The sequence below is a fragment of the Orbicella franksi genome, chromosome 14, assembly GCF_964199315.1.
Source record: "Orbicella franksi chromosome 14, jaOrbFran1.1, whole genome shotgun sequence".
NCBI classification, from domain to species: Eukaryota; Metazoa; Cnidaria; class Anthozoa; order Scleractinia; family Merulinidae; genus Orbicella; species Orbicella franksi.
Genome location: NC_138158.1, coordinates 9,697,676 through 9,724,521, shown reverse-complemented (window position 1 = coordinate 9,724,521; position 26,846 = coordinate 9,697,676). Strand labels below are relative to the sequence as shown.

Here is a 26,846-nt window from a genome sequence, read left to right as displayed (position 1 = left end):
GTCTCAAAACTACAGTTAGGACTAAGTAAGGCAATCATGAAAGCTTTAACATTTGCAAAGCAAATTCGACTGTGCCATCTTTTATTTTTCAACAATTGTCTAGCAATGACGTCTAAAAAAATACTGTCGCATTGAGCTACTACAAAATAAACATTTAAAATTAGCTGTTGCACTGATTTTTTTAGGATTTAAAAGGCTGCCAGCAATTGTTTTTACAATGATAACCAAAACGAGAAAGACCAGCAACAAATTTGTAAACAAGGATGTTAATATTTGCATATGAATTGGTATTAAAAACGTGCCTCGTCATACAAAGTTTCGTGGTGCCTTTGCAATGAAACATGTTTGTTTTCCTTTGTAATTTGTAGCGTTTAAATTTCTGAATTGGTATTAAAAACGTGCCTTGTCATGCAAAGTTTCGTGGCGCCTTTGCAATGAAACAGGTTTCTTTTCCTTTGTAATGTCTAGCGTTTAAATTTCTGGAGGTCCAAAAGAGGTACATAAGCATTTTACCTTGATAATCAAACCTTTTTATTTTCGAGAACTTTTCAACAAGAGATTTAAATTTTCACGGTGGATTATTCCGGCATTGTTTCGAGTCCATAAAATATACTGAATCGAGCGAGTAAATTTTGCGTTATTTAAGGATAAACATCTTTCTGCTACCAGATATTGATTATTTTGTGGTGTTTACACTTTGGTTGTTGCACGGGAAAAGAGAACGGAGCGAACGGTTACATCGGAAGAGAAAAATAACACTTTGAAACTTGAATGAGTTGGGTATAAGCTATCGAAATTGGGCAATATTTTTTGCGGGGGGACATGATTGGATTTTGATTGATAAGAGTATTCTTGCTCCTGTGCAACTTATCCGAAGTGTACCATCTATATTATCTTCTGACAGAAAAAGATCTGAAATGGCAAGCCACAAACAGTCAAACTCGATTGGATGTAAAATTAAATCCTTATTGTTGATCGGTATTTCACGGTCGCTTTGCGAGAGTTAGAAATCCATTTTGGAATTAAATTTTATTGTCGCCTATTTGATCCATTTGCCCTTTCATCTTTTTCATGTCTTGAGAAACTCTTGCATCACCTCGCACAAAACCCAGCGCGAAATTCGTTGAAAAATGAAATTTTGAAGACTGTTTGGCAAAAAATTTACTTTGAACGGAGAAAAAAACTAACTTGAAATATCAAAATTGCTTTTTCAGCGCGAGGTGGTGCAGTATTTTTGACGGGATTTTCTGGCAACTGTTACCTTTAAAACGTTTTTGCGATCAAAAACTTCTTAAGGGTAACCTCTTTAAATTTTTCTCCAAAAAGTTGTAAGGGGAAACGCTGTGCAAATTTTTAAAATTTTCCCGCCAAAAGTCTTAGTTTTTAAACGCGAATTTTTTTCCTCGCACGTTTAATTTAATTTAACTGATTTTCAATTAATTAATTAATTTATTTATAATTGCAAAATAATAAAATGAAAAGAAATGAAAACAGCAAGTGGTGATCTTTATTGTGTAAATATTATTTTTATTAGCATTGTTAAGAAATATTAAAGACAATAAAAATACTACAGCAAATAGAAGTCAATTACACACGCGTCTTCAATATAACATTTATTGGCTTTTAAATAATTCAATTGAAATTACAAATAATTTGAATAAGTAAACAAAATAAAAAAATTGCGCTTTTAAAAGGGCCTGGAAACTAGTCAAAATGTAGGCTATCTCTTTTACTTTTTTTTGACTATGTAGGGTTGCCAAAGAGAAAAAAATTCTGCGCTTTTGAACAGAGTCTAGCCAGAAATCACGCATATACTGTGACTTTTGATGAGAAAAATCCTACATAGTGCAAGATTTTTTCTGCCAAAAGACTCGGTATATGTTTGACTCGAAACCAGACTCCATTTAAAATTGCAGACTTTTTTTCTAAGGACAATTTTTACACTGTTTGATTTCTTTTTGGGCCCTTTTAAAAGCGCATCTCCGAAAACTACAAAGATTTCGGAAAATTTGTGAAATAGATACTAGACAATTCAACAATAATTTCAACGAGTTTAATAAAAAGACTTCCAGACTGAAAATTCGGGTTGCAAAAGGAAATCCATGTAATGCTAATATGCTACCTTAATTGTAAACTACAAACTTGAAATACAATTCACGGTTTCCTCAAAAACTAGCAAGATACGAGGCAATTTGGCGGATACTAAACAATTTGATTGTAATTCTATTGTCTTCTATCGACTCCCGAGTTTTGTGTTATGAAATCACAAATACAAGCTCCGCCCTAACAATCTTTCGCTAGAAAGTCAATATCGAGATAAGCTTTGTCTTGTAAATCTACCTTACTTTTAAAACCAGATCCACTAAAGAAACAGCTGAACCAAGTTCTTTGCTGTCCTTTGCGTCCGTCTTTCGCCATGTTAATGTCACTGCGTGTACACTTGAGATGGCAGTCTGAAAGAAAGATAAACAAAACGTCCAATTAACAATGGGTATACTGAAAACTAACTAACAAAATATACATACAGAGTATGCTCGACCAAAGTTTACAAATCAGTTAATTCTCTCATCGGGAAGGCGCTTGTCGTTTGGTTGTATCATCATCATAGAAATACAATGAGTTTACATGGAGTCTAAGCATGACTTTTACGGCAGACGCCAAAGGTAACCTCTGATTTTGCGCTCTTTTCTTCTAATCCGTAAATAAAGCACACAAAAATAGAATAACGTCTCCTACTATTCACCGCAAATACAAATGATTTCACTATACTGTACAAACAGCTGAAGACAGACGGCAAAAGTTTCATTTTTGCCGCTTTCCGCTTGCCGTTAACAATTAGTGAATAATGAATGATATATTTTACAGTAATTTACAGGTACATGGAAAGAACAACTTAAAACGCGGATAAACAGCAACATGAAATAAATAGCACCGGCTAAAATATAGTACTGTAAACTAACCTTCATCTGCAACGTTTTAAGGCGAAAAGCTCACCGGCTAAATGGCACACTAAAAATTTCACAGAAAAAATGTTCGCGACAAACCCGTAAATATTTGCATTTTCTTCCTGAGGATGAATTTAAATGCATGATTACTAGTCGCTTTCTTTGAATAACTTGCGAAATTTTTGAAAACAAAAAGCTCTCGGGCAGCTTCACATTTTCACAGAATTAAATTAAAGGTAATGTAATTTGCCTGAAGCTTCAGACCAAATAAAAACAAAAATTGAAAAATTCCCACGAGCGAATAGCAAGACAGAGTTGCTTTAAAACTAAAACTGTTGTTCAAATGCAGTTGAATAGTTATGCGAACAAGCAAACATCGTTTTCTAAGAGGCACGTGCAAGACAATTAGTGATTATAATAGATTTTACAGTAATTGACAGGTAATTATGGTTTTCACCTTAAGCTTTGATCTGACAACCCGATAGCTATAGCTAGTTTTGGCATGACTACGACTTTCACTTTTACAGCTATTTCAAGAATATTTGCCAGTGGTATCTGGAAATCCCAGAAGGAAATTGAAACGGTGAAAATCCGAAAAATTTCACGGCAAAAAAACAAAAATAATAATTTCTCCATGATTTAAACGCAGTTATGAAGCATTTCTCTCCAACTATTAAAGTAGTAACGTTTGATGAGACTGACGTTTGTAATATTTTCAGGACGCGTGCAGCACTAACATGTGGCACTCAGTTATTATGCTCTACAAGGTGGCTCTAGCTTTTAAATCTATGGATAAGATTCCTATATTTGTCCACTCAAATTGAATCTATGCAGTATTATCATGTACTTTTTATAGTAAAATAAAGTTTAGGAACATTTCTTTTTTACTCTGGCACTCTTTAAATAAAGACCTGTATACTGATGTTTTTCAACAAGAACTTCACGTCTAAATTTCCAGGCTGTCTGGTGTTCGGTGTTGAGAATTTGGTGATATATATCAAGACAATATCCTTCAGTTCATCACCCTTCTTCTCATTAGTTAGTCTCTATTCAGAGTCCTTAGCCAAGAAACAAATTCTCCTTACTGGTTTTGAGTTATCTAGAAAATTCCTTTTTTAGATTACTCTCTAAATCCTCTTCATTGTTTCTTCATGGTTATGTTTGGAACTATCAGGAGAAATCTTAAGCTGATCACTCATAAGGCTTAATGGCTAGCCTAAGGAAACATTGATGCATGAACCGGAAAGCAACAGGTCGCTGAACCAATTAGACCACTCCTCTCACAATTTAAATATTCATCGACAACTGTTCCTCGGACATTGTATTCTTAAGGACTGATTGTATAACCTACCCCTGAAGGGTTAGGGTATCTGTTTAGCCATTTAACATGGGTTTCTTGATTATCAGAATAGTGAAACAATAATTATCATCCCTATTCGTTTAAAGTCCTTGCCTGTTTTGTGTACTAATATTCCTACTACAAGCACCATCAAGTGATTAAAAACTCTTCCTACTAAAAGAAAATTGTGACTCACCTAATAAGAGATCTAATGTCTCAATTTGATTCTTTTTCCTCTCGAGTGTCAGCAAACTTTTATTGTTCCTTCCCTGTTTCGTATCTAGTAAGAAACATGAATGTTTTAACCTTATGTTCTCTTATTTATGCAATTTCAAAACCTACACAACTAAATTAAATATACACCATCATATTTTTTCCATTTCAGCCCTACAGGGGCAAATTTTGACAATGAAGGTAAGTTAAGTCTGCATTAGGCCAAGTGATCCAGACCACCACAGCTTATGCAGGTCTCTGTTGCAGTAAGTGATAAGGCGTATTCCTATTTTGCCTGGATGGGATGTTAGTCTGTCACAGAGTTAGAACTCCGTATTAAATTTACCCAGTCCCCATTTGAACAATTGGTGGAGGGAGGTATTGTGAGAATAAAGTGTCTTGCCCAAGAACATAATGCAGAGACCCTAACCATTGGCACAAACCCAGAGTGCTTGACGTGCAGTGATTGGACCACTGTCCCTCCTCCCACAAAACAATACTCCTCAACAACAGTACCCCTAGCAGGCATTGTAGTCTTCAGGCATTTTTGTACAACCTACCCCCGATGGGCTAAGCTAAGGTCACACAACATAAAAATTTACTGAAACAGCTGAAAGGTAGTGGAACAATAACATCTCTATTTGTTTCGATTTTCTGTCTGTGTTATGCAAAATTATTCTTAATTCTTATTTGGTACCAAACGTATTAAATAAAATTGTGACTGACCTATTGTGGGATCCATTGTCTCAATTTGATTCTTTCTCCTTTTGAGTCTCGGCACATAGCTCGTCTCCTTGCTTCTCAGTTTTGTTCATCTAGTAAGAAATTGTAAATGTTTTAACTTTTATGGAATTCCTTGATCTCAATTAACTTTTACAAACTACACAATCAAAAATAAGTCATCAGATGTTTAAAGTTTCAACCCTACTAGGGTGAGGTTTGACGATGAAGGTAAGGTAAAGTCTTCCTCAAGCCAAGTTATCCAAACTACCACATCTTATCACATCCAGTTTATGCAGTATCAATTGATAAGGCGTCATTGTCTTTCTATCCCCTCTTCCCTAAATGGGATAACAATGCGTTGCAGCTAGGGTTAGCCCCAGTATAAAATTCACCTAGTACCCATTTGTAAATCTGGGTGGAGGGAGGCACTGTGAGAGTAATATGTCATGTCCAAGAACACAATGCAGTGCAATGCATGGCCGAACTGTGAAACAATAACAGCTCTAATGTTATGCCTGCATAGTGTGCCATTATTCCAAGCACAGGTAAAAAAAGAGTAACTGATAACCTCTTCAAGCAGACGCAAGGAAACAAAGACTCACCTGATGTGGAATCTATTGCCACACCATGAATCTTTCCCTGCGTAATTAAGTCTCGGCACACAGCTTTCTGGTTTGAGTCTAATAAGGAATGGGAACTGTTTTAACCTTTATGACAGCCTTGATCTCTTAAGTTTAGCAAACTACACAATTAAAACTATGACATCTGGGCCAGGTTCTTCGAAAGCTGCTTGACGCTAACCCATGATTAAAAGTTAACCGAATTATTGTGTTAGCCGGCAAGCAATTGAGCCAGCTCAGATCTCTGCAATATTTCCACCCCGGAAACCGCGAAAAAACTCTCCATTCTTAATAGGGCCTTGGTGAGTAACGTTTTGATAAAATAACAGCAAAATTGTATTTTCACTTTCTGACTAAACTAATGCATGAGTTTGAAAGGATATGCTGAAATGAGAACAAAGGTGAAAACAATATCGAAAAAGCTTGATTTGTTCACAAATATTAGTATTTGAATTTTGAATTTTCCGCCATTTTTGTTACTTTGTTTAGAAATTTGGCAAATCTCAACATACAATATCTTTGTAATTAAAAATCCTTTTAATACATATATATTTTCACATTTTAATTCATCTCAACACATCCTTTCAAAATCATGCAGGTGTTTTGTCAGAAAATGAAAATAGAATTTTACTGTTACAGCCGAATCTCCACTCCACGCCACCACTCCACAACGGCCACCTGTTTTCGTCCCGGCGGACAGTCCATACATTTACTCTTATTTCAATCTCTCTACAACAGCTACTTCTCCACAACGGTAACGGCCACTAAAGCGCGTCCCAAACTACCAACATAACCTCTCCACAACGGCCAGTTAATCAACGACTGACGAACGGTGTATAAAAAACCCCATGTTATATTGTAAAGGGTCGCGCAACTTGATCCGTAGCGCGCGTCGTTGGTTTGGTTTCTGTTTTGTTGTTATATTTTGATTGTGTTAGGTCTTTAAGCTACAATAAGCACTTTTTAAATATACAAATGTTGTATCCCTAAAAAAACAGGTGTTATATTACACCCCTACCCATCCCCACCCCCTCCCTCCCCTAACGGCCACCTCTCGACAACGGCCACTTTCCTCTGTCCCAAAGTGGCCGTTGTGGACAGGTTAGACTGTGGTTTGATGACTTCATTTTCCCACCAAACCGTTAAAACAAAAAATCGAAAACAATGCGTTTGTTTTGATTTGAATTGTCAATGATGTTGCAAAGTTTGAGCTCCATCGGATGAAAACACAAAAGTATTTCCCTTATTTTTTTTGGCGAGAGCTGACCCGGCGTGTTTGATTTGTCTTATTGCAACAAAAACTTACTAACGTACAAAATATGATAAACAATTAGATTATGAGCTCGAGATTTCTATCGCGCACAGAAATCGAGAGCGAATAATCTTCTTGTTTTAGTAAACCTTTCAAACCTTCATTTAAAATCCTCTTCACAGACGCTTCGAAAACGCCAAGTAGCGGCCGTCATTTTGTCAACAAGGGCACAGTGCTACGCTACTCACTAACTATCACAGAAAAGATAGTGAGTAGCTTAGTCAATCAGAGAACGGCATTCGTGATAGAACGCTAGAAGATTTATACTGAAATATCATAGTACTCTCGAGGAACAGTAAGATAACATAAATATGAACTCACCATTGTTGCATATAATTGAACAGGGTTGAATTTCTATGTCATTATAATATCAAGTAAAACTTTGTCGAGAAGAGCAATCACGAGTAATTTGGGAGTTATAACTGTCCTGATGTAGCTCCAAATCTCATTGCTAATAGGGCAATCAATAAGGAGAATATAAATTTTGAACATCAAATTGAAAGGTACCTGAAGTAATTGTGTCTTAACAGATCCTCTTGATTCTTTGTTATATATCGTAATTTCGTTCCTGGAAAATAATCAAGCTTGTTTGAATTATTTATTTTTGACTATTTTCGCGTGTTACCAAAGCATGCAATTTCTTAAAATCGCCTTCCGTTTAGCAGTTAACATTATTTAACAAAACCATTCCCGATTGATATTGGAACAACAATAGTGGAAGTCTACTGTTCGTAAGCACATTGCGGGTGAGATGACTTTATACGACTCAACGAATTAACTATACTTGCCAATCAGTTTATAACCAAATTGGCTTCTTTATAATTATTTTGAAATATAAAAAACTAAACAGCCCAGGGCATAAATGAATTCATGAGGGTAGCACAACAGTTCCTCGATTGAACGCGAAATAAACGAGTGAACACTCAACAGCGCTACGTTTTCCGAGAGTAAAAGTTACAAGGAATTCACAAATTCTTCTTTACCTCAAGAAGGACGTTAGCTCCGGAAACATTACCGAAGCACGTGCTTGTAAGTGTTACCTGAAGTCAAGTTCCCGCTGCAGGTATTTGCGCTCCATGACATGCCCAAACATATCGACATCTCAAGTTAAGACTTGATATTTTCCCGTTGCAGTTGGCGAGAAAAAAAAAATAGATTTCTGCTGTTACAATTTTGCGCGTCGATGGTAACGTTCGACAGAAGGACTCGACGAGCAAATGTTTCATCACACGAATAATCTGCAATTTAAATTTACATAGTTTTGTGACCACGCTTAATCACGAACAATAACAACGAAGACAGATTTCTGCAATTCGATTTCATTATGTGATTGGCCTGCCTTTCCGCTATAACTAATCGCAGGATATTTTTAGCTTTCCCCTGAAAAACTGATTTTGAAATTTGTTATTTTAAAGCAGGATATGTATTGATTTATTAAGAAATTGTTATTATTTTTTATTTTATAATTCTTTTGCACGGTCTGAGAAATTCGCACAACATTTCAAATGTCCAAGCCATAGCAACGGCTGTTTACAGCCAGTAAGGCCAGCTCACCACACTAAATGTGAAAGACCTGTTTACTTCTAGGATCATAACCCCTAGCTTTTAACCACCTAAATTACTCGAACACACTGTCCAATGCTAAAAATTGACACCAGATTATATTTTGTCGCATTTATTGACCGATTTCACTAGAACTGGTAACAGCACTTTTCCAATTTACGAGAATTTTTATGTTGGAACCAAGAGAAGATCAATTATAAGACAGTTAATACCTATTCACCCGGTTTCGAAATTCCTAACAGGGCCTTGCATACGGCTAGCGCGCCTGAAATTTGGATTGACCAATCAGGATTCAGAAGGCGGGAAAAACTTTACTGTCCTTACGTCAATGTTTAGGCAATGAAACTGGGCACCTCTTCTCACTGGAGATGGCATTAAATACTCACAGAAAGGGGTTTACAATTCCCCAAACTGTATCAGATTGTAAAAATCGAAAAATATGAAACACTTTGTGTCTCCAAGCTTCTAATTTGGGAGTATATCACCATCGTGCATCACGCGTGAGTAACACGCACGATAGAGGCGCGAGATTTAAAACCCGAAAGACCAAAGCAAATATGGCGGCGCGCGGCTTTTTTTCGAGCGAGGTCACTTTTGTACTGTTGGAGACCAAATTCGCATATAAAGGAGGCTTTACCTGCTAGAACAACTTTAGTCAATTCTGTGTATTTAAGAAAAATTGTTTCGGGAATTCAATGCTTTCCAAATTTCAAAGGCAACGCGATCGATTATGACAGCCACCGGGAGCGTATAAAGGACTCGCAAAACATATCAAATCTACCCGGAATTTGTGTAAAAATCCTACAGAGTAAGCCCAGGAGGTGGTCTTTAACGACAACTACAACTGTAAATGATGTTTTAGCAGCAAACAAAACAAAACGCCTGTTCGGAGCCCGCTCGCCCGCGCGGGCGCACGAAGCAGTCAGTGGTAGTCAAAACAGCTCACGAGCAACTGCTGATCTTAGAAAGTCTGGATTTTTGAATACGTGTCTACGCGCGTGGGAATAACGGAACTCGCGAAGACTTTTACTTGAAAACAAGCCCGGTGACCCCTTCTTTCTATTGTTTTAATAATATATTATTAGTGAGAGGAAACGTAAGAAAAAAATAGAAAAACAATTCTACGGAAAGAAATTTGCGCTTTGTGCAAATTGTCGTTTTTCCAAGTTGACAAGAAATAGGCACCGTAAAATTATTTAACAGTTGTTGTGCATTTTCATTTTCAGATGCCAAAAGCTATTGATTAAAAAAAAATCGGGGTCACCGAGTTAATTTTTTAGTTATTAGTGACATAAGCGAAAAATCAGGTCTGAAAAATCCTTTTGGTATGTTGCCGTGGTAACTGCTGACGACAAAATAACAGCTGTTTTAGGTTAAGTATAAATTATATAATCCAAACCTACAATAATATTACAGTGGCCTTGGTCTGCCTTTTTGTTCTATTCTTACAAAGTTAGGAGCTGTCAAAATCCTGAAAACTGGTGCAAGCCACCTTCAAGCTTCCTAGAAAAAAAAGGCCGCCAAAATTTTTAAACAAAGGCAGAAAACAAACTTCATATTCTAAAGGAACATGAAATACACCCTAATTAGAGCTGGGATTGCAAAACCTTTAAAGAGCGTAAATACGTTCCTACATATCTTAGAATTCTCGTGAGCTAAAACACAAGTGGGTCACTTCGCTAAACGCGCAAGGTCGCCACAGGAAATGATGAAAGAGAATGCGCGAGAATCTCAAACCTACATTCTGTGTTATTTGAGAGATGGTCACGCGTGAAACAAAAGCGTGGACGTTTGAGAAAGGAGCCAAACGTTCACCTTTTAAACAGACTTTAAGCCCTCTATGGGCTTTCTGCATAGAAAAAAACCGCCAAAATTTATCGAAAAAGGCACAAAACAAACCTCATGTTCTAAATGAACGTGAAATACAGCTACGTATGGCTGGGATTGCAAAATCTTCAAAGGGAAGAAATCAGCTCCTACATGTCTCAGAGATCCCGAGACTGAAAACACGAGTGTGTCATTAGGGAAAACGCGCGAGGTTTCGTGGCGAGAGGAAAAAGGAGAGCGCGCGAGAATCTCAATCCAACATTCTGACTAAATCGACTTAATTCTGACTTAATTCATTAAATAGACCACATTTTGCCCCCACAAGGGACTGGAGTTAGCTTTAGCAAAATGGCGTGTTGAGAATGAATGACACCTGATCATTTGATATAGCTTTACCTCGGAATGATGCCAAACAATAATTTCAGCGAAGAATACTTCTCAGGATTGATGAGTTTGGATGCCGGGTGTGAAGTAAAAAAAGTTTCTTTCGTTATATTTTGTGCTGAGATGCTGCAACAAATTTCACGAACGCAAAAAAGGCTACTAACATTATGTGTGTTTCTTCAAAATAAGCATAGTGAAGTTTTACATTGCGAAAATGAAAATAGACAAGGAGTTTTGATAACTCGATCAACAAAATCGAAATCGTTATTCCAAGTTGATTAAAGAAAGCGTCATCGTAACTTTACTGATTATTTCCGCTTTATTCGCATATTTTCAGCTTAGCTTTTAATATGTTCTCAAACATTTATCAATCTTAAACATATTTCAAAACTATAGAGTTATTGTTTGAGTTCGATGTACGCTTTCACACGAAAGTGCGGCGGAATTACAATTTGTCATGTTTACTGACTGTGCAAAACACGCATCGGCGGGCGCTCTCATTCATCGACAACAGAGAATTTACTGGACTTTTACACGAATAAAACTGAGCAGTATCTACGGACGTAAAGTTATTGGACCTTGATGAAACATCAAGCGTTGCTTACAATTCAAGCGAAACTCAAACTAGCAATTATTTTGTTTAGTTTTCGGTCGCGATAGACTGGCAAATTCCTCGCAAGCGTGTGGGAAGAGGAGCTAGGAAACTATGAAGTCCTGAAGCTCTGCTATATCTTAATATATCCAGCTAGTTTTTTGCTGTGTAATGGAAAAGCTGTTAATCTTCAACATATGTGAAATTTAAAGTGGAGTAATGTACAGCTCATGCAAAAGAAGCATCCGTCGGAACACAACTTGGTCAGCGATATATATCAGCTTACAGCGGAACATACCTAAATTCGACATTGTCTTACTTCACTCAAACTGGAGCAGCTTACGACGAAAATACCTAAGCAAAATTCCAACAGACGTAAACGCGTTGTGGGCCAAAAACATGAAAAATTTCGGGAATTTCCCCCGCGCGACATTCGCAAAAATCCTCGCAGCATGTACGCGCGTGTGCCGCAGGTGATGGCGCAATTTGTTCGAAAAATAGAATTATTGTCCCATATCATGGAGACAACCGCAATACTTGAAATGGCGCGCGCTTACGGTCTCCGTCCCCGATTATGGCTCCTGATAATATCTAATATTTCTAAATTTTGCCCTTCTTTCTTTGTTAAACCTGGTCTCTTGTCATGTGTGAATTGTTTGAACAGCTTTTGTTACCAAATAATAACAGATGCCAAAAATTTTATTCTTGATTTCATCAGGCCAAGGTTGACTCTAAACTGTGGCGAAATTAGTTTTGATTTAGAAAGTTGGATTTAAGCAATATTGAATTTGAGCTAATTTGCCTCATAGCTAAATGTTGCGTGACATGGTTGGGAAATGGCAATTCTTGATTGACACCTGCAGATTCAAATGACTTGAAACTCCTGATGTAAACCAAGATAGGTCCAATCTTTGTTTGTGTGAAATGCCAATAAAATTCAATGTATTCTGTACGCAGGAATGGTGTCTAAATTTGATGCTTATTTTAGTGACATTTTTCGGGATTTTGGGCAAAAAAACGGGGTGGGGTGTTGTAACTCCTAAGGGAAAAATCACAAAGCCGGCCCACTTTGTCTTTTAGAGTTGTTGGGTGGTACCTTAATTCTGGCAAAGTTTCATCTAAAAAGGAGAGATGGCATGTATCACCCCTGCCTGGTCCTATGGTAAACTGGGTCTTAATATTCGCACCTTGAGAGAACAGAAGTTAAAGTTATACTCGACCCCAGGGCTACTCAACCATGTGACCCAATGAAACGTAGGTTATGGGAAAGAGAATTAGTTAAAGCTTTCCGGTATACCTAGCGCATGCTTGACTTCCGGTGTTGGTCCTATTGCTGTTAGCCAATCACAAGAAAGACTGACAAGACAGGCGTCTGGGAATTTACGTTAAAGAGCTCGCTCAATTTGGCATTCAAAATAATATGGTAATTAATTCTGGCTGGATCTTCAGGGCTTGGACCGTGTAAACTTAAAATTGGGAAATCGGCAGAGTTAATAATCGCTGGATTTCACAGAAAATGGTAAGTTGCAAACGTTCAGATGTAATCAACTGCCATCAGTGTGTTGCGAATTTAACAGAATAGTAACACCAAAATTATGCATTAATATTTGGTCTTGATTACGTTGAAGTTGTCTTCCTGTCGTTTAGAAGAAAGCGAAAAATTAAAGTTAATTGTGGAAGGATTAAAGCGCAAGGCCAGCCAGCTTTAGGTTTATTCGTATTAGTTTGTTTCGAATAACCCTTTTTACTCGCATCAACAACGAAAACTGAACAAAACCATCTCTCTATAACGATTTCATGGCGTTTTGGTGTGAAATGAGAAGTCCCTTTTAAGCACTTCAACAAAGCTTCGAAATAGACTTTTAGCATCGTCTTTTAGCGGCAATAATTTGCAAATATGTCGACGGTCACATTTCCGAGGAGTCGGTAATTTATATTTTACCATTTTAGAAGTTACCTTGGTTTTAGTAAACAACGCTTGCCACCTGCTGAAAGACGAAGTGAGACGCCAGATTTGAGCGTTAAAATTAGTGCATGCAAAGCATGAAAGCATGGCTCTTGAAGAAACCGATTCTATCAAATACTATTCTGATTACTATTTTGAGAGATTATGTCAGATTTCGCCTAATTTCATGGGTTACTTGTTCGGGCAAGAATATTTGAATTTCATTTCTGGGCGAATTGCTTATGAATGTTGAAAAACTGAATATCAGCACGTTTGTACCTATTTGGCATTTCACAGTCTCATTAAGTTTCAAACGAGCTTGTTGTTAATAATTAATGATCTTAACAGGTTGCTAGATTCAGTGTTGATACTGACGGTAGCTTATAGATTTGCTGATAGGAAAGCATGTCTTCTAGACTAAATTTATATTTATGGCAGTATTCTAATAGTATACTAAAAAAAATGCGGTAATCTGATTGGCTGAGCTATCGCGCACTATCAGCCATTCGTGTACTGTGGTTGAAGGTTGTCCACATAATGGCAACGTTTTCTCGTTTCTCCGACGTTTCGAGGAAGATTTAAAAATACTACTGGATAACTTAAGTCCGAAGGGCACTTAGAAAAAGGAAATTGACCGTTACGCGACTTTAAAGGTTCAAAAACATATTGCGATAAATGGCTAGCACTCTTACTCATATTAATCAGACGTATTCCTGTTAGAAATCAATTCAAATTGCTTTGATTACGTGATAAACTGACCCTCCTCTTTTATAAACAAAACTGTCTTTTAGGATCTTTAATGTTCATCCTTTCATATTAGGCTTTATAAATGGGATTCGCCTTTAATTGCTTCTATTCTATAAAAGCCATTCTGTAAAAACATTTTGCAGTGAAATTGCACCTGACTAAAAGTTCTAAAACGGTTTAGCTACGAAAGTCGGAAAGCTGATATTTGAAAGCTCATTATATGAAGCTTGCAATAATCCCACAGTGCAACGACTACATGCAGGCCACCTGCTTGTTTTCAACCAATTAGAGCACGGTTTCAGACCATTAAGAGAATCTGAGTTTGTTTCTGATCTTATCAGTCATGTTGCAGCATCGTGAAGACTAGTCGTTGGAAGACACAATTTTGATCGATTGCCAATTACATTCAAATTTCGTCGACTTTAACAGCACAACAAACGCCCGACAAAAATAATTTTTACCTCAGCGCAGACAACTTGAATGCCGGATAATCGTCTAGGATAGACTCACTTGAGTTCAGAATTACTATATCCCAAGGCTGAAAATAATTTTTCTCGCTGAGTCATGATGCGGAGTTGTCCTGTTGTTGCTGTCCGTATAATATCTACCACTGGGTTAGGATTTATTTTTTGCTTTGGACTTAAGATGTTCACACTGTGTTCGCAAACATCTAGCCGCTAGACTCTACAGAGCTTTGTCCATGCTGGGTCGCGCTGGTAATTTCAAAAAAATTATTTTCGTCGCCACGTGCAAAGTGCTAGAGTTATTTTGTTGCTCGAAGTTGTTTTTGTCACTGGATCGGACTTCTCAGTAGAGATGAAAATAATTTGTTTATCATTTTGTCGCTGAACGCCGAAGAGTTGTCTTCTACCCGCTGGTTTCAAATAAAAACAAACATTATATGCAGCACATATAATGTCATTTTATATCGAGCCATTTGCTTGACTGTTGGTAATAGACATCAAGGTTATTTGGGTGGAGCAGGAATGGCAGATTACTTAGGAACCTTCAATCAGATGAAAGTGGGCGAGCGCACTGATATTATTTAGATCGCGTGCACTGTTAATTTCGGCCTCCTCGCCATTCAACGGCAACGCCAGGCTTAACAGAACTTTCAGGTTTCCCTCCACCTCCCTTGCTCTAGCCAAATACCTTGTGAGTTGATTGTCCATGTGGCGGTTTTTTCGCGCCCCACCTTTGCTGAAGATATCATCAAATGTTTGTTATTTTAAGATAGGATATTTGAGAAAAATAAACGTCACGCTAGTGGCTTTATTTACGCCAGAAAGTTGTTTGCTCACGGTGTTTGCTTAACTTATTAAACGTGCTTCAGCAAACGAGCGCGACGAGAGCAGTCCCCAAACCCTTCCGAGGAGTAAAATGGAACGAGATAAAATATACTTTTGTCGCTTGTTTGTCGCGGGTGCTGTTGAAATCAACGAAATTTGACGGTATTTAGCAGACAATATCGTCTGTTCGAACGGCTAACAATCTCACAGCTAGAACACGATTGGTGAGATCACAAATAAAGTCAGAGTCTTTGATTGGTTGAAAATTCCCAGCTGGTCCCGGTTGAAGTCGTTGCACTGAAATCCATTGAGCGCGTGACTAGTCATGTGTCAAACTGGCATTCAAAGAAAATTTTAATCGTCAGAATAATAACGGCACAGAAAATGCACCAAGTCTTATGAAGCACGTGCAAAGCCATTTTGATGTTCTTGGAACCCTTCCAATTAACCAAGGGTCTGTACGAGGGTGAACTCAATTGGTCAAAATTTCAATTGATAGCTGGGATGGTAACTAACGGCTAAGATATACCGAAAATTTAACTGATAACTGAGATTCCAGCGTGCTCACCCAGCACGCTCTTAGCAGCTTTTTCAAATTTCGTCTTACTCGGGAGCCTGTTCCACTACTGATCTACTTCCTCCTGTTGGTTTGCTTTTGGCAACGTTCGATTATAACTCGATTTTTACGGACAAAAGATGTTAATATTTCATTCCGATTAGCTGGGACGCTTTACCTATTACATCTTCCCCTCACTTCTTCTTTACTAGAAAGTGAATTGAATTGTCGTTAGAGTTTGGAAAGGTACCATGAAACAAATGTGCAAAAGTTATTTAAGATGATAATTTACGAGAAATGAGTTGCCTTGATATTTTTTAAAGCCTAAAGATTACTATTTAGCGTATAGCTGGTAAGTAGTAAATTTACCAGCTTAGTCATCATCTCTCCATTTTTCCTTCCCTTTAAACACAGGAAGGGTTATCTGAAGAGCAAATAGAAGGTACGTTTTCAATTAGTCTTCTTGTGTCACAAATTCAATGTCCTACGCCTCTTATAATTAGGAGCATTTCGTTCGGCAACCATGGTGAGCAGAGAGGAATCAAAAGGAGGGCACTACATTGATAACTTTTTGAGTTTTGAACTAACTAGTCTGAAACTTTGCAATGATAAACATGTACATGCTGAACTCGTCATTCTCAAAATTTCAATGTTGTTTTAATGGTTTTTGAGATTTTGGCATTTTTCAGGAAAAAAAAATGGCGTTTAAAAATTGGCATCAAGATTGTTTTTAGTAAAATGGGAGATCTGTTGAACGTAATAATTTCTGAATGGATTTGCCACACACCAGAACTTTATAACTTGATTTTGGTTCCGTCAGAAATAAAAAAAAAACATTTTGTAAAAAATACAAAATACATGCTTAGAAGCTATGATCCCTGTTTAAATAAACTCCACGTACCTAAAGTAAAAATGTGCAGAACATCATTATAATGATAAAATTTTCAAAAAACGACATATATCTATATGTTTCAGTAGTGATATACATTCTAAGTAAATCATTTTGCCTTTTGAATAAACGACTTACAGTAAAATAGTGCTCTTACAACCAAATCTTGTTTTTTAGAATACCGAGATGTCTTCTACATGTTTGATCGAGATAACAATGGATATATTACCACAAAAGAACTGAATAGAATAATGAAAACTTTGGGTTTTAACCCGACAGAAGAAGACTTACAACAAATGATTTTCGCTGTGGATTATGATGGTGAGCAGAGTATGTCTTTAGCGGCGTTATTAAATGGAGGACATTACATTGCCCCACGAGTGTTGAAAAATATTTCACGAGTGGACAAAGCGGACGAGTGAAATATCTTTCAACACGAGAGGAGAATGTTTTTTATCTCCAAGCGGCCATGTTATGTTCTATTTATTATATAAATACCAAACACTTCACTTTCGCTGCGAAAGGCGTGACCTGTTGGGGTCGATTGTCAGTGGTCGAGAGAAGATAACGTGTTACTTTCATTGTGAAGATATGTATGTTTTCGCGCGAAAGCTCGCCTGGTATTTTTTTGGTGTCATATAAAATATCTAAACTCTTCTGAGGTTCTGTTACAGTTCTACGAATTTAAGGAGTTTACCCCTGCATCGATCAAACGTTCAGTAGCATGTCTGGCGTGACTTTGATTTTCTTGATGTTATGACAAATTTGTTTTAATATGGTTCAAAACAGTTTCTACCACATTGGGTCACTATTACCACTCTTTATCAGTTCATGCTACAATTACGGTATCAAAAAAACTGTCCAATCCTTGATGAACACGTTGGTATCATTTCGTTGTTCTGAACCTCATGCATGCATGTACAGAAGTTTTTAAAACTTTTCCAAAAAGCTGCATCTTTTTTGTACTGGACATTTCAGTGTGACTTGAAGCACCTGTCTAAATTCGCACAGTCTAAGTATCTTGAGAAATGTATACCTGTTTTGCCGTTTATTTTTACCATAAGAGATAAATCGCACAAAACGTTCTTTTAGATTTGTATTGATAAGACGCGACTTCCATGGAGTAGTCCCTAAAATTTATTGTTGTCCCTTTCGATGCAGGGGATGGAAGGTTGAACCTTGAGGAGTATATACAACTCATGGAACAGCAGAAAACACCTGAAGATACTGAAGATGATATCGTTCAAGCTTTTCGCGTTTTCGACTCCGATAACAAAGGATATATCGAATCTGCTGAGCTAAGAGAGCTGCTGGAAACCATGGATTGGAAAGTTTCTGCAGACGAGTTAAAAGACCTGATTAAAAGCGCCAACCTACACCAGGACAGAAGGATAGGAATGGAAGGTACAAAGCCACTCACAAGCATATCATCCTCTCAGATATCATTTTTTGTTAGAACTGAGTAAACAATAGCCTCAATTTGGCACGAAAATATGCCAAGATATTTGACCGCGGACCTTATCCAAGAAGCGTTTTCACAGAGCGACGCTCGAGGAAGACTGTGAGCTTCGAGGAACAGATAATGTCCAAGGACAAATATTCGAGCATATTTTCAAAGTCAAATACAGGCCATATTGTTAATTAATCTTCAAATATTTTTCGAAACACAAGGGATTTAAAAATTGAGGAACAACACACGGATATTCCCCAGTTTCAGCTGGGACATATTCAGTCAGGTGACGAGTTTTGACCAATCGCATGCGAGCGAAATTACTTGATGGATTATCAGATTGGTTAGAGACGATTTTTAATTAAAGACGATAGCGGGAAAATTTCGTTGATGTCATTGGGAACGTCTGGCATCTTGCAGTTTGAAATAAGCCTTTTTGTAGATTATTGCTTAGTTACTACACCTTTGAACACTGATGAGATGGTAGAGTTGACTTTGTTATAATACAAACCTTACTACCGTTTACAAATCTAAATTAGCCTGTTATTATACTAACTGTTATTAATCGCTATCATCACAAGGCCAACCCAAACCTCGCTTGAATACGGAGACTGGGCTACATTTCACAGAACCGTAAATATGATGGTCTACTCAAAACAACAAATAAGGTCATCAGAAAGAACATATGAAATATATTAATCGTGCAAAGTTTAATAAGGAAACGAGTGAAAAACTTAATTGTTAAAGGGAAGTCTATATTTACTGATGCGAATTGTGAATACAGTAAAGGATCCCGAGTAGGAATCTACATTTTTTTGAAGTCTGGTAAAATAGGTTCTTGTATTTTGAGTTAGTTATTGGCAGTTAGTAGGTTCTTAATTAGCTTCTTAATTTCTATGAAGGAGATATAGTTTTAATTGATTACCAGAAAGAATAAATTAAGCTTGGGTTTGGTCCTTGAATATACAGCATTTATTCACAGCTGTATTATGTATTTTCTTGTAAATATAAATTCGAAATTTCAGTCACACTACTTGGTTAAAATGTTTGTCATAATTGACTGTAACCCATATATAAAACCTGCTTGATCTTTTTGGGTTCAACAGGTTCTTAAATTTTTGGGTATTAAAATGTCAATTTTCTGCCAGATGGTTCTTAAACCTCTAAGTTCTTGCACGAGGTTTTTTTCTGTACCTTACTCAGCAATTCTTGATACTCAAAACTTAACGTGATTAAAAAAAAAACCTTGTTAAATTTGGAACTTTAATTTCGTTGTATTCTCATTATGTTACAGAATTCGCCTGGCTTGTGGAGCCTGAAGGCATGCCAGCGGTTGAACAAGAGGCTGAGGGAGGCAATGATGAGTAAACTGACTGATGTCAGCCCATCGGCAAGAAAATCACGTCTTCAATTGCAAGAATATCTTTAGAATTATTGATCATGATTTATCGTCGTTCCACTGGCATAATGATTATAATCATCAACATCATTAAAGAAAACTTCGTCATGTCATTATGAATTGAAACAGCAGGAAACAACACTGGAGAGAAATCATTATTATTGTCATCATTTTAAAGAAATCATTATCGTTATTACATCACCACCATCATTACCACCGTAAAGATGTGAATGCGAGGACGAAGACAGCCACCAGAATTCATTAGTTCCGCTGTTTATCTCAATCATGCTTCAACAGCATTTTCTGTAGTAAGAATATAACAAGGACAACTTAGTGATTCTGGCACTTTTGAATTTGACAATAACCCAATATAGTATATCATCTGTTAACAGAGTTACATCGCAACATAGTAGGCTCGCCACTCTATTAATTTACAAAAGTTCTTTCCAGTCGATAAAATAAAAGCGAAAATAATTTACAAAATATATATCTCCACAAACAAACTGAGAATGAACAAAAGTTAAGGTATCAGCATACCCCAAATGACTAAAAATCATTAAAACGGGCAAATTTTGAACTAACGAAAAACATGTCTTAACTTTTTTGTAAACTTTTAATGTACATCTTTTAAACGTTTCACTGCATTTATAGAGACCTAACCTCGCAGCACCCCAAGGCAGATTAAAATTGTTTTTGTATTCATTTGGTCTTAATCCTTTAGCGTGAAAGCCTGTGAATGAAATATAATGACACCTTTTAAAGTTGAACAGCAAGGAAAATAACTTTACATATAAAATTAAGTAGACTAAGAAAACAATGCAAAGGCAATTTTGCATTGTCAGGATGGTACGAATGACTTGGAATGTTTTATTTCTATTTGAACAAGTCGTAGTAAAAAACTCGTGTGTAAGACCCTACATTTTTTGAAGTATGGCAAAATAGCTTCTTGTATTTTGGGGTAATTCAGATTAAGCAGGTTCTTAATTAGGTTCTTAATTTTTATGAAGGAGATATAATTGATGATTACCAGAAAAATAAATATACATGGGTTTGGCCTCAAATATACAGTATTTATTCACAACAGTATCATGATAAGCCTAGCACAACTGGTTACATAATGTATAGGTACGTAGTGTTGCTTTATAACAATAGTTCATAATTTAACTGTAACTAACATATAAGAACCTGCTTGATCTTGCCTGGCAATAGTTAATAGAGGGAAATGGTTATGAAACCCGACAAATATCTTTGTTTTAGGTATCTGTTCTCTTTTTTGGCCTTGACCGTGCACAAAACGCAATAGTTGTTTACTCCGTACTGAGGAACTAACCAAAGAAACGTTTTAGTTACGTAATTCATGCATAGTGTATGAGCGAAAAACAAAAGATTGTGCACGGTCGTGGACCCAGCTTCCAACATAAATCTCGGCATCATTGTCTGCTCCTTTGATGTTTGCCGGGCTTCATCACCATTTCCCTCTAAAAACTATGGCTTGGCTAAACAGGTTCCTATATTTTTGGGTATTAAAATGGGAAATTTCTGCCAGAAGGTTCTGGCACTAGATTCTTACACACGGGCTTTCACTTTATATTTTCTGGAAGGCTTCAAATTTAATTTTTTTTGTAAATTGTGCATAGAAAACGTAACGACGGTTTATATATCACCTTTCGATGTGAATTTTTACAATAACTGTCTAATTTCTCGCGGGCTGATTGGCTCATTTTTATCATCAATGCATGTACAGACGGATAAATTTTAATTTATACAAGCTTTCAACAGTTCAACTTTCAGTTGTCGAACTGTCAACTTTTCAACCAATTGGATTTTATTGACTTTTCTAAGTAGCCAATCAAAAAGCGAGAAAAGCTATTGACAATGTCGTCACAATGCGTCATTTTGAATAAAATTCACTTATCTTCGTTTACTGCGAAACCACTCGCCCGCGGCTCGTGGTTCCACAGCCACTTTGACAATGTTTTGACGCAATTTGCCATCAGTAAGAGGACAGAAGCAAAAAAATCTGACGTCAATTTGTTAAATTTGCGGAGATTTAAGTTTAAAAGTGAGTTTTTTTCCTGATGCCATTGTTAAAATATAAAATAAATACAAAATGAATTTTGCTCGATGATATTAATAATTTTGACAAATCAATAAGTGGAGTGACATATCTTAAAAAAAAAAACATTAACCTCTAACCAACCGAGTGCGAGGGCCGCACTGGGGAATATTGGCCCGTGGTCGAAGAAGCCGAGCGCAGCGAGCGCAGCAAAACAATCGTGCAAGCTTACACTTACAATGTAATCGAGTGGATATCTTAGCAAAAATGTAGCTGAATATTATTCCTTGCTGCTGGTGCGCGTGAAATTTGAATTGACCAATCAGGATCCGACAGACGGGATAAACTGTATTGACCCGGCTGACGTCAATGCATGTTCACGGAAAGGCATTGAAGTTGGGCAACTTTTCCTACTGGAGACGGAGTTGAATGTTCTCGTACCTTTTAGTTTGGCGCTAAAAGTGGGTCGCAACTTGCTCATCGCTCGTCCAGTGTCGCCAGGTAGGATGATAGCTGTGTTAAATTGAACAAAATATGTCGTACCTCGTCAAAACCCAGAATTCCGGCTCGATTTAAGTATGAGAAGAGGGCAAATCAACTTTAGCATTGTCATTATTTTTGTTTACAACGAGGAAAAACACTATTAGCGTGTCGTTCCGGAGAAACAACTCGGTTTTAACTGCTGTTAGTATGGAAGGTTGGCATTTGTAGGCGTGCAAGATTGTTCAGCGTTTAAATTGTAAATAGATCTTACTACAACCTTCATACTAGCTATATTGTTCTCCACGATGAAAGCGAGGGCAAAACGGAGTTAATTTATTTAACATGGCACTTTGCTGCAGCAGCTAAGAAATATCAAATGAACGCAAGTTTTAGAAGAAAGGAGTCAGACAACGAGAGCAATGTGAATTCTAACAGAACTAAATGGTTTGTAATTTATTTCAGCATTTATTCTGTTCAAGTGTTTTGTACGTCTCGAGGTTGAAGTGAATTAGAAAGCCTAAAGTAAGGTTGGTGATTAATGGCGTGGTGTATTTTAAATGCGAACTAAATTTAACAGTATGTGTAAAATTCGTATCATAATTACTGTTTACGTATATACATGTAAATAAATCAATGTTTTTGGCCTCTTTTGTTATCTTACAAGGTAATGGTTAAGTTTCCCTCAAGGCTATTGACCAAATTTAGAACACATAACTTTAGTGAGCTATTTTGGTAGTGTAACCTCCTGTCTCTTCACTCGATAGTCAAAACACTCATGCTTCGTTGATCCCAACAGTACCTTAACTGCTGATGCACTTTCAAATAATTCTACTGCATCTCAAAATCTGAGGCGGTCAATTGACTCCAATAAATAAATTCATTGACATGATTCCTGTTCTTACCAAGAAAAATCCGTCATTCCATATCTCAAGGCCGCATCAAGAAAAGCGGACTACTAAGTGATTAGTTCAGTGATGATTTTGACCTTATATGGTGAATTTTTGACAATGGCGGCAACAGCTTCAAAATGCCCTGGGGAGCTTATGAACTTTCCGATTAACATACGAGCGGGAAATTCAAATCATCGGAAAGACTGAACTTAAGACAAATTTTCCCCAGGGGAGGTGGCAGTGGAAGATTTTTCCGTTGCAGGTGGCTACCGTGGGATGCCGGTAGGGACCATGGTTGCTCTCATTAACGGTTGATCGACAATGTTTGATTAGTTGTTGCTTGAAACTGAAGCAGAACCAAATTTTAGAGGATTCAAATTTGCCCCATAAACAGCTGAAGATCTTAGTTTGTAACTTTCAACTCCTGCAAAATTACCTGAATAAACTCTTCCTGCAATTTATTTTTGCGCTCTTATTAGCGGCTTGTCTTACTTGCGCTTTGCGCGCGCTCTGCGAAATTCGGGAACAGTTTATATTCAACTTTGATTATTTAACGATTATTCATCGAAGTGGAGGTGAACAGTGGTGGATCGCGGCGAGGTAAATATCCACCGCTTTCATCGACACTGAGGTGAATAATTGTTTTAGTATATACCACCCAAGCTGAATAATCAGCGGACCAAAGCATTACTCTCGGTACCCAAAGCGACACGCGAAGCCATTTTGTTTCTCTTTGGTTACTAGGAGGTGAATAATACTTTGCTAATCACCTCCGAGTGAGCGCGCGGAAAGCACTAAAAAGTCTCAGAGCACGCGCGAGGCGAAATGTTGTTTTGTAAACAGCAATAAGTTAGTGTTGTTACGTAAGTTTATTCAAGTTTACTGACGCGTATCAACGATGTTACCCGCTTGAAAGCGTGAACACATTGCAAAACTGAAAAAGTTGTTTTTAACGGAATGGCCGTAAGAATTCGTTAAAAACTGTGAAAATAGCTGGAGATATGAGAACTTCTCATTTTTCGCACAGCACGGTCCAAAGGACTATTAACTGTTTGCCGTTTAATCAAACACGCGGCACGCTTCGAAGGTGTGACTTTTTTTTCTGCCGCTCTTGATTGTAAAAGAACAGAAACGCTTATACTCGCGGCTTGACCGCGAGAAAGCTTTGAAAGCTCTGAGAAAGCTTTAATTTAGCCCAATTCGTGTTAAGCAAAAAACGTTAGGGATTGTTTTAAGACTTTGACAGACTACACTGTTTCTTCGTTTAATCAAGCGCGCGGCATCAAACGAAGGTGTGATTTTTCAGATTTTTTTAAATTTTCCTTTGTTTATATAAGACATCACACCTTCCTTTCCTGCCGCGCGCTTGATTAAACGAAAAAAAACATAAAGGTGAATTCGTTCTCTCTCGGAAAACTTGTTTTGAGCCGATCATGGAAAACAAAAATTATTCGTAACTGGTTTAAAAGAATGACAGTTCAAGAGGTAGAGATTTATCCACAATTACAACGTGCTCGGCTAAAAGGGAAGCGGGAATCGCGAACAGTGATCAGTTACAATGTTTGCTAGAACAGCCGTGAGGGCAAACCTTTTTTTTTTCAACTGTTCTTCAGAAGGCTTTCGATTACGCCAAACACCATGCAAAGTATGGATATTGATTAAGCCAGGCAAATTAAATCTAAAATTAAGTAGGTGGTATAAATTCAAACAGCCGACCTGTACGCACTACAAACGCCAATCTTTCTCTAGGGTACCCCAGTGGTAATTTATCTTTTGAGTGCAAATTTACGCTACTCACTCCCCACAATGTAGCTAAATTGTCATGCCGATAACTTTCCGATAGCGCGCGAGGTTTTCGTTCAGCTTCGGCAAAAGTCCCTCAGTGCTCCCAATAACAGAAGGACTATTGTGTAATACTTAATCAGTGATGTTGGGCCGGAACAATAGACCATTTCTTGATACGGCTTCTTTTGTCTTCTGAGGTGGTCAACCATGATCGCCGGCATGCGTTTTTCTCACATTCCTGACATCAATGCCAAGCAATATGACGTTATAAATACTAATACCGTTATAAATACAAATTCCTTTCATTCAAATAAGTATTATTGAATTCCTACATGTAGAAAGGTCGTAAAACTTTCATAACCTTAGCTCAATACTTAGCGTACTTATAAAACATGTGCATGCAAGCAAAGGCTTATTCTTAGCTTTTTTTCTCTTTATGAAGAGAAAGTAAAGATGACTAACCAATAAAGCAAAACGCACCAAATATTCTCTCTAATGCTCTGAAGTCATCTATTGTAGCTGTCTACATGCAATTTCTGCAAAGAAAATTAAGACAAATAGCACTTTACGTGTTTTTTTCTTTGTTTTAATAGCACTGTGTGTTAATATGTACCCAATATAATATATCAAAGTAATGTTAGTTAACGTCAAGCTTGATGCACTATTATAAATGGCCATAAATAAGGAAGTTAGGTAAGGTATTAATAGAGTGTAAGTTTTGTTAGTGTTGTTAAGTTGTCGGTTATGCTACAGTATTGTAAGTAGAGTAAGAATCGAAAGCAAATGCAGGGGTTTTGTAATCTATTCGCTCTCGACTGATTTCTGTGAAGTTATAGCTGATTCAGGTTTCGGTCTAATGGCCTAACACCTTTCAGAAATCGAGAGGAAGTAATCTAATTGTTAATTCAATAGATCAGTACGGTAGATTAGGAATATTGTGACTTGACAGTTCAAGAGCTATGGGAAAAATGCCAGTAGCCCCCAGTTACCTAGCAACCAGATTAATACACAGACTGATAAACTACTGTACATGAAGTCGCATTAAACACAGACCTAAACAAACGTGACATCGACAAATTGCAATGCCAACACAAGGTTTAGAAATATACATGTATGACACTGAATTAAATTCCCTCAGCAACTATGACGCTATAGAAGTCGAATAATCTTATTGTTTTAGTATAAATTTAGCTATATCTGCTAGTCGTTCAAAACTTAAACATCAAGACAGGTCACGTTTTTATTAAATGTGTCAATTAAAACGCAACTTTTGATGACTTTGAAAATTGCTAATTAAAAATCACTTTTAAAAGTTTAACAAGGAGAATATATTCATTAATTCGACTCCTGGTTTTACCAAGAAAAGCTTCATTCCATATTTTCGTTCCAACTTTTGTCTTCCGTAGAATCAGCTCGGCTAGTAGATCTAAATCCTTTCCACAGAAACTTGGGAAACGTGAAGGAGCGAGCGCCAGTTTGTTAACAGGCAGACACTGATATATGGTACTGTACTCAGTATCTACAGCAGAATAGATAGTGAGTAGCGTAGCCAATTAGAGAACGGCATTCGTGATAGACCTGCGCTTGTAAATTTATACTAATATACGTGCATTAGATACGTTAAAAAATGAAGACATTTTCCCTGGCCTGTTTCTAGCGAGTCATAGAAATATCGATGGCACAATCGCTTTTAAACAGGCGATATCCTGCAGTTTTGTCTTTGACAGTAAAACCTAATAAGCTTTGACAGAACAAAACTTGATTATCTTCTAACGCGAGGTAGCCACACATGGTGAACGCAAATCTTTCATTCAGAACTAATGGGTGGAACAAATTCAA

The 26,846-nt window shown here is 37.1% G+C and overlaps 2 protein-coding genes and 1 long non-coding RNA gene across 5 annotated transcripts in view; 2 read left to right on the top strand and 1 right to left on the bottom strand.

The window, feature by feature from the left end:
• Positions 1-26,846, top strand: part of LOC145467188 (BTB/POZ domain-containing protein 6-like) — a 248,144-nt gene that overhangs the window by 211,980 nt on the left and 9,318 nt on the right. The gene's annotated exons all lie outside the window — the stretch shown is intronic.
• On the bottom strand, positions 1,601-8,305 carry LOC145467201 (uncharacterized). Of its 3 annotated transcripts, XR_014042023.1 has the most exons (5): positions 8,193-8,230; positions 7,660-7,720; positions 5,224-5,312; positions 4,481-4,564; positions 1,601-2,453 (listed from the first exon to the last, which is right to left on the bottom strand). It is a non-coding gene; the product is annotated as an uncharacterized LOC145467201 (long non-coding RNA). The 3 variants fall into 3 exon arrangements; XR_014042025.1 differs by lacking the exon at positions 7,660-7,720 and having other exon boundaries at positions 8,193-8,305; XR_014042024.1 differs by lacking the exons at positions 7,660-7,720; positions 8,193-8,230 and having other exon boundaries at positions 5,224-5,407.
• LOC145468240 (calmodulin, striated muscle-like) lies at positions 18,088-20,366 on the top strand. The gene is made up of 2 exons (XM_081451911.1): positions 18,088-18,348; positions 19,689-20,366. The coding sequence occupies exons 1-2, from the start codon at positions 18,144-18,146 to the stop codon at positions 19,760-19,762; spliced, it is 279 nt and encodes a 92-aa protein (XP_081308037.1). The 5' UTR covers positions 18,088-18,143; the 3' UTR covers positions 19,763-20,366.

Bases quoted from the DNA above. Each gene is read 5' to 3' on its own strand.
- LOC145468240 (XM_081451911.1), top strand. From the start codon at position 18,144: ATGGAACAGCAGAAAACACCTGAAGATACTGAAGATGATATCGTTCAA. The intron at 18,349-19,688 runs GTACAAAGCCAC...ATTATGTTACAG, and splicing joins CAGAAGGATAGGAATGGAAG to AATTCGCCTGGCTTGTGGAG.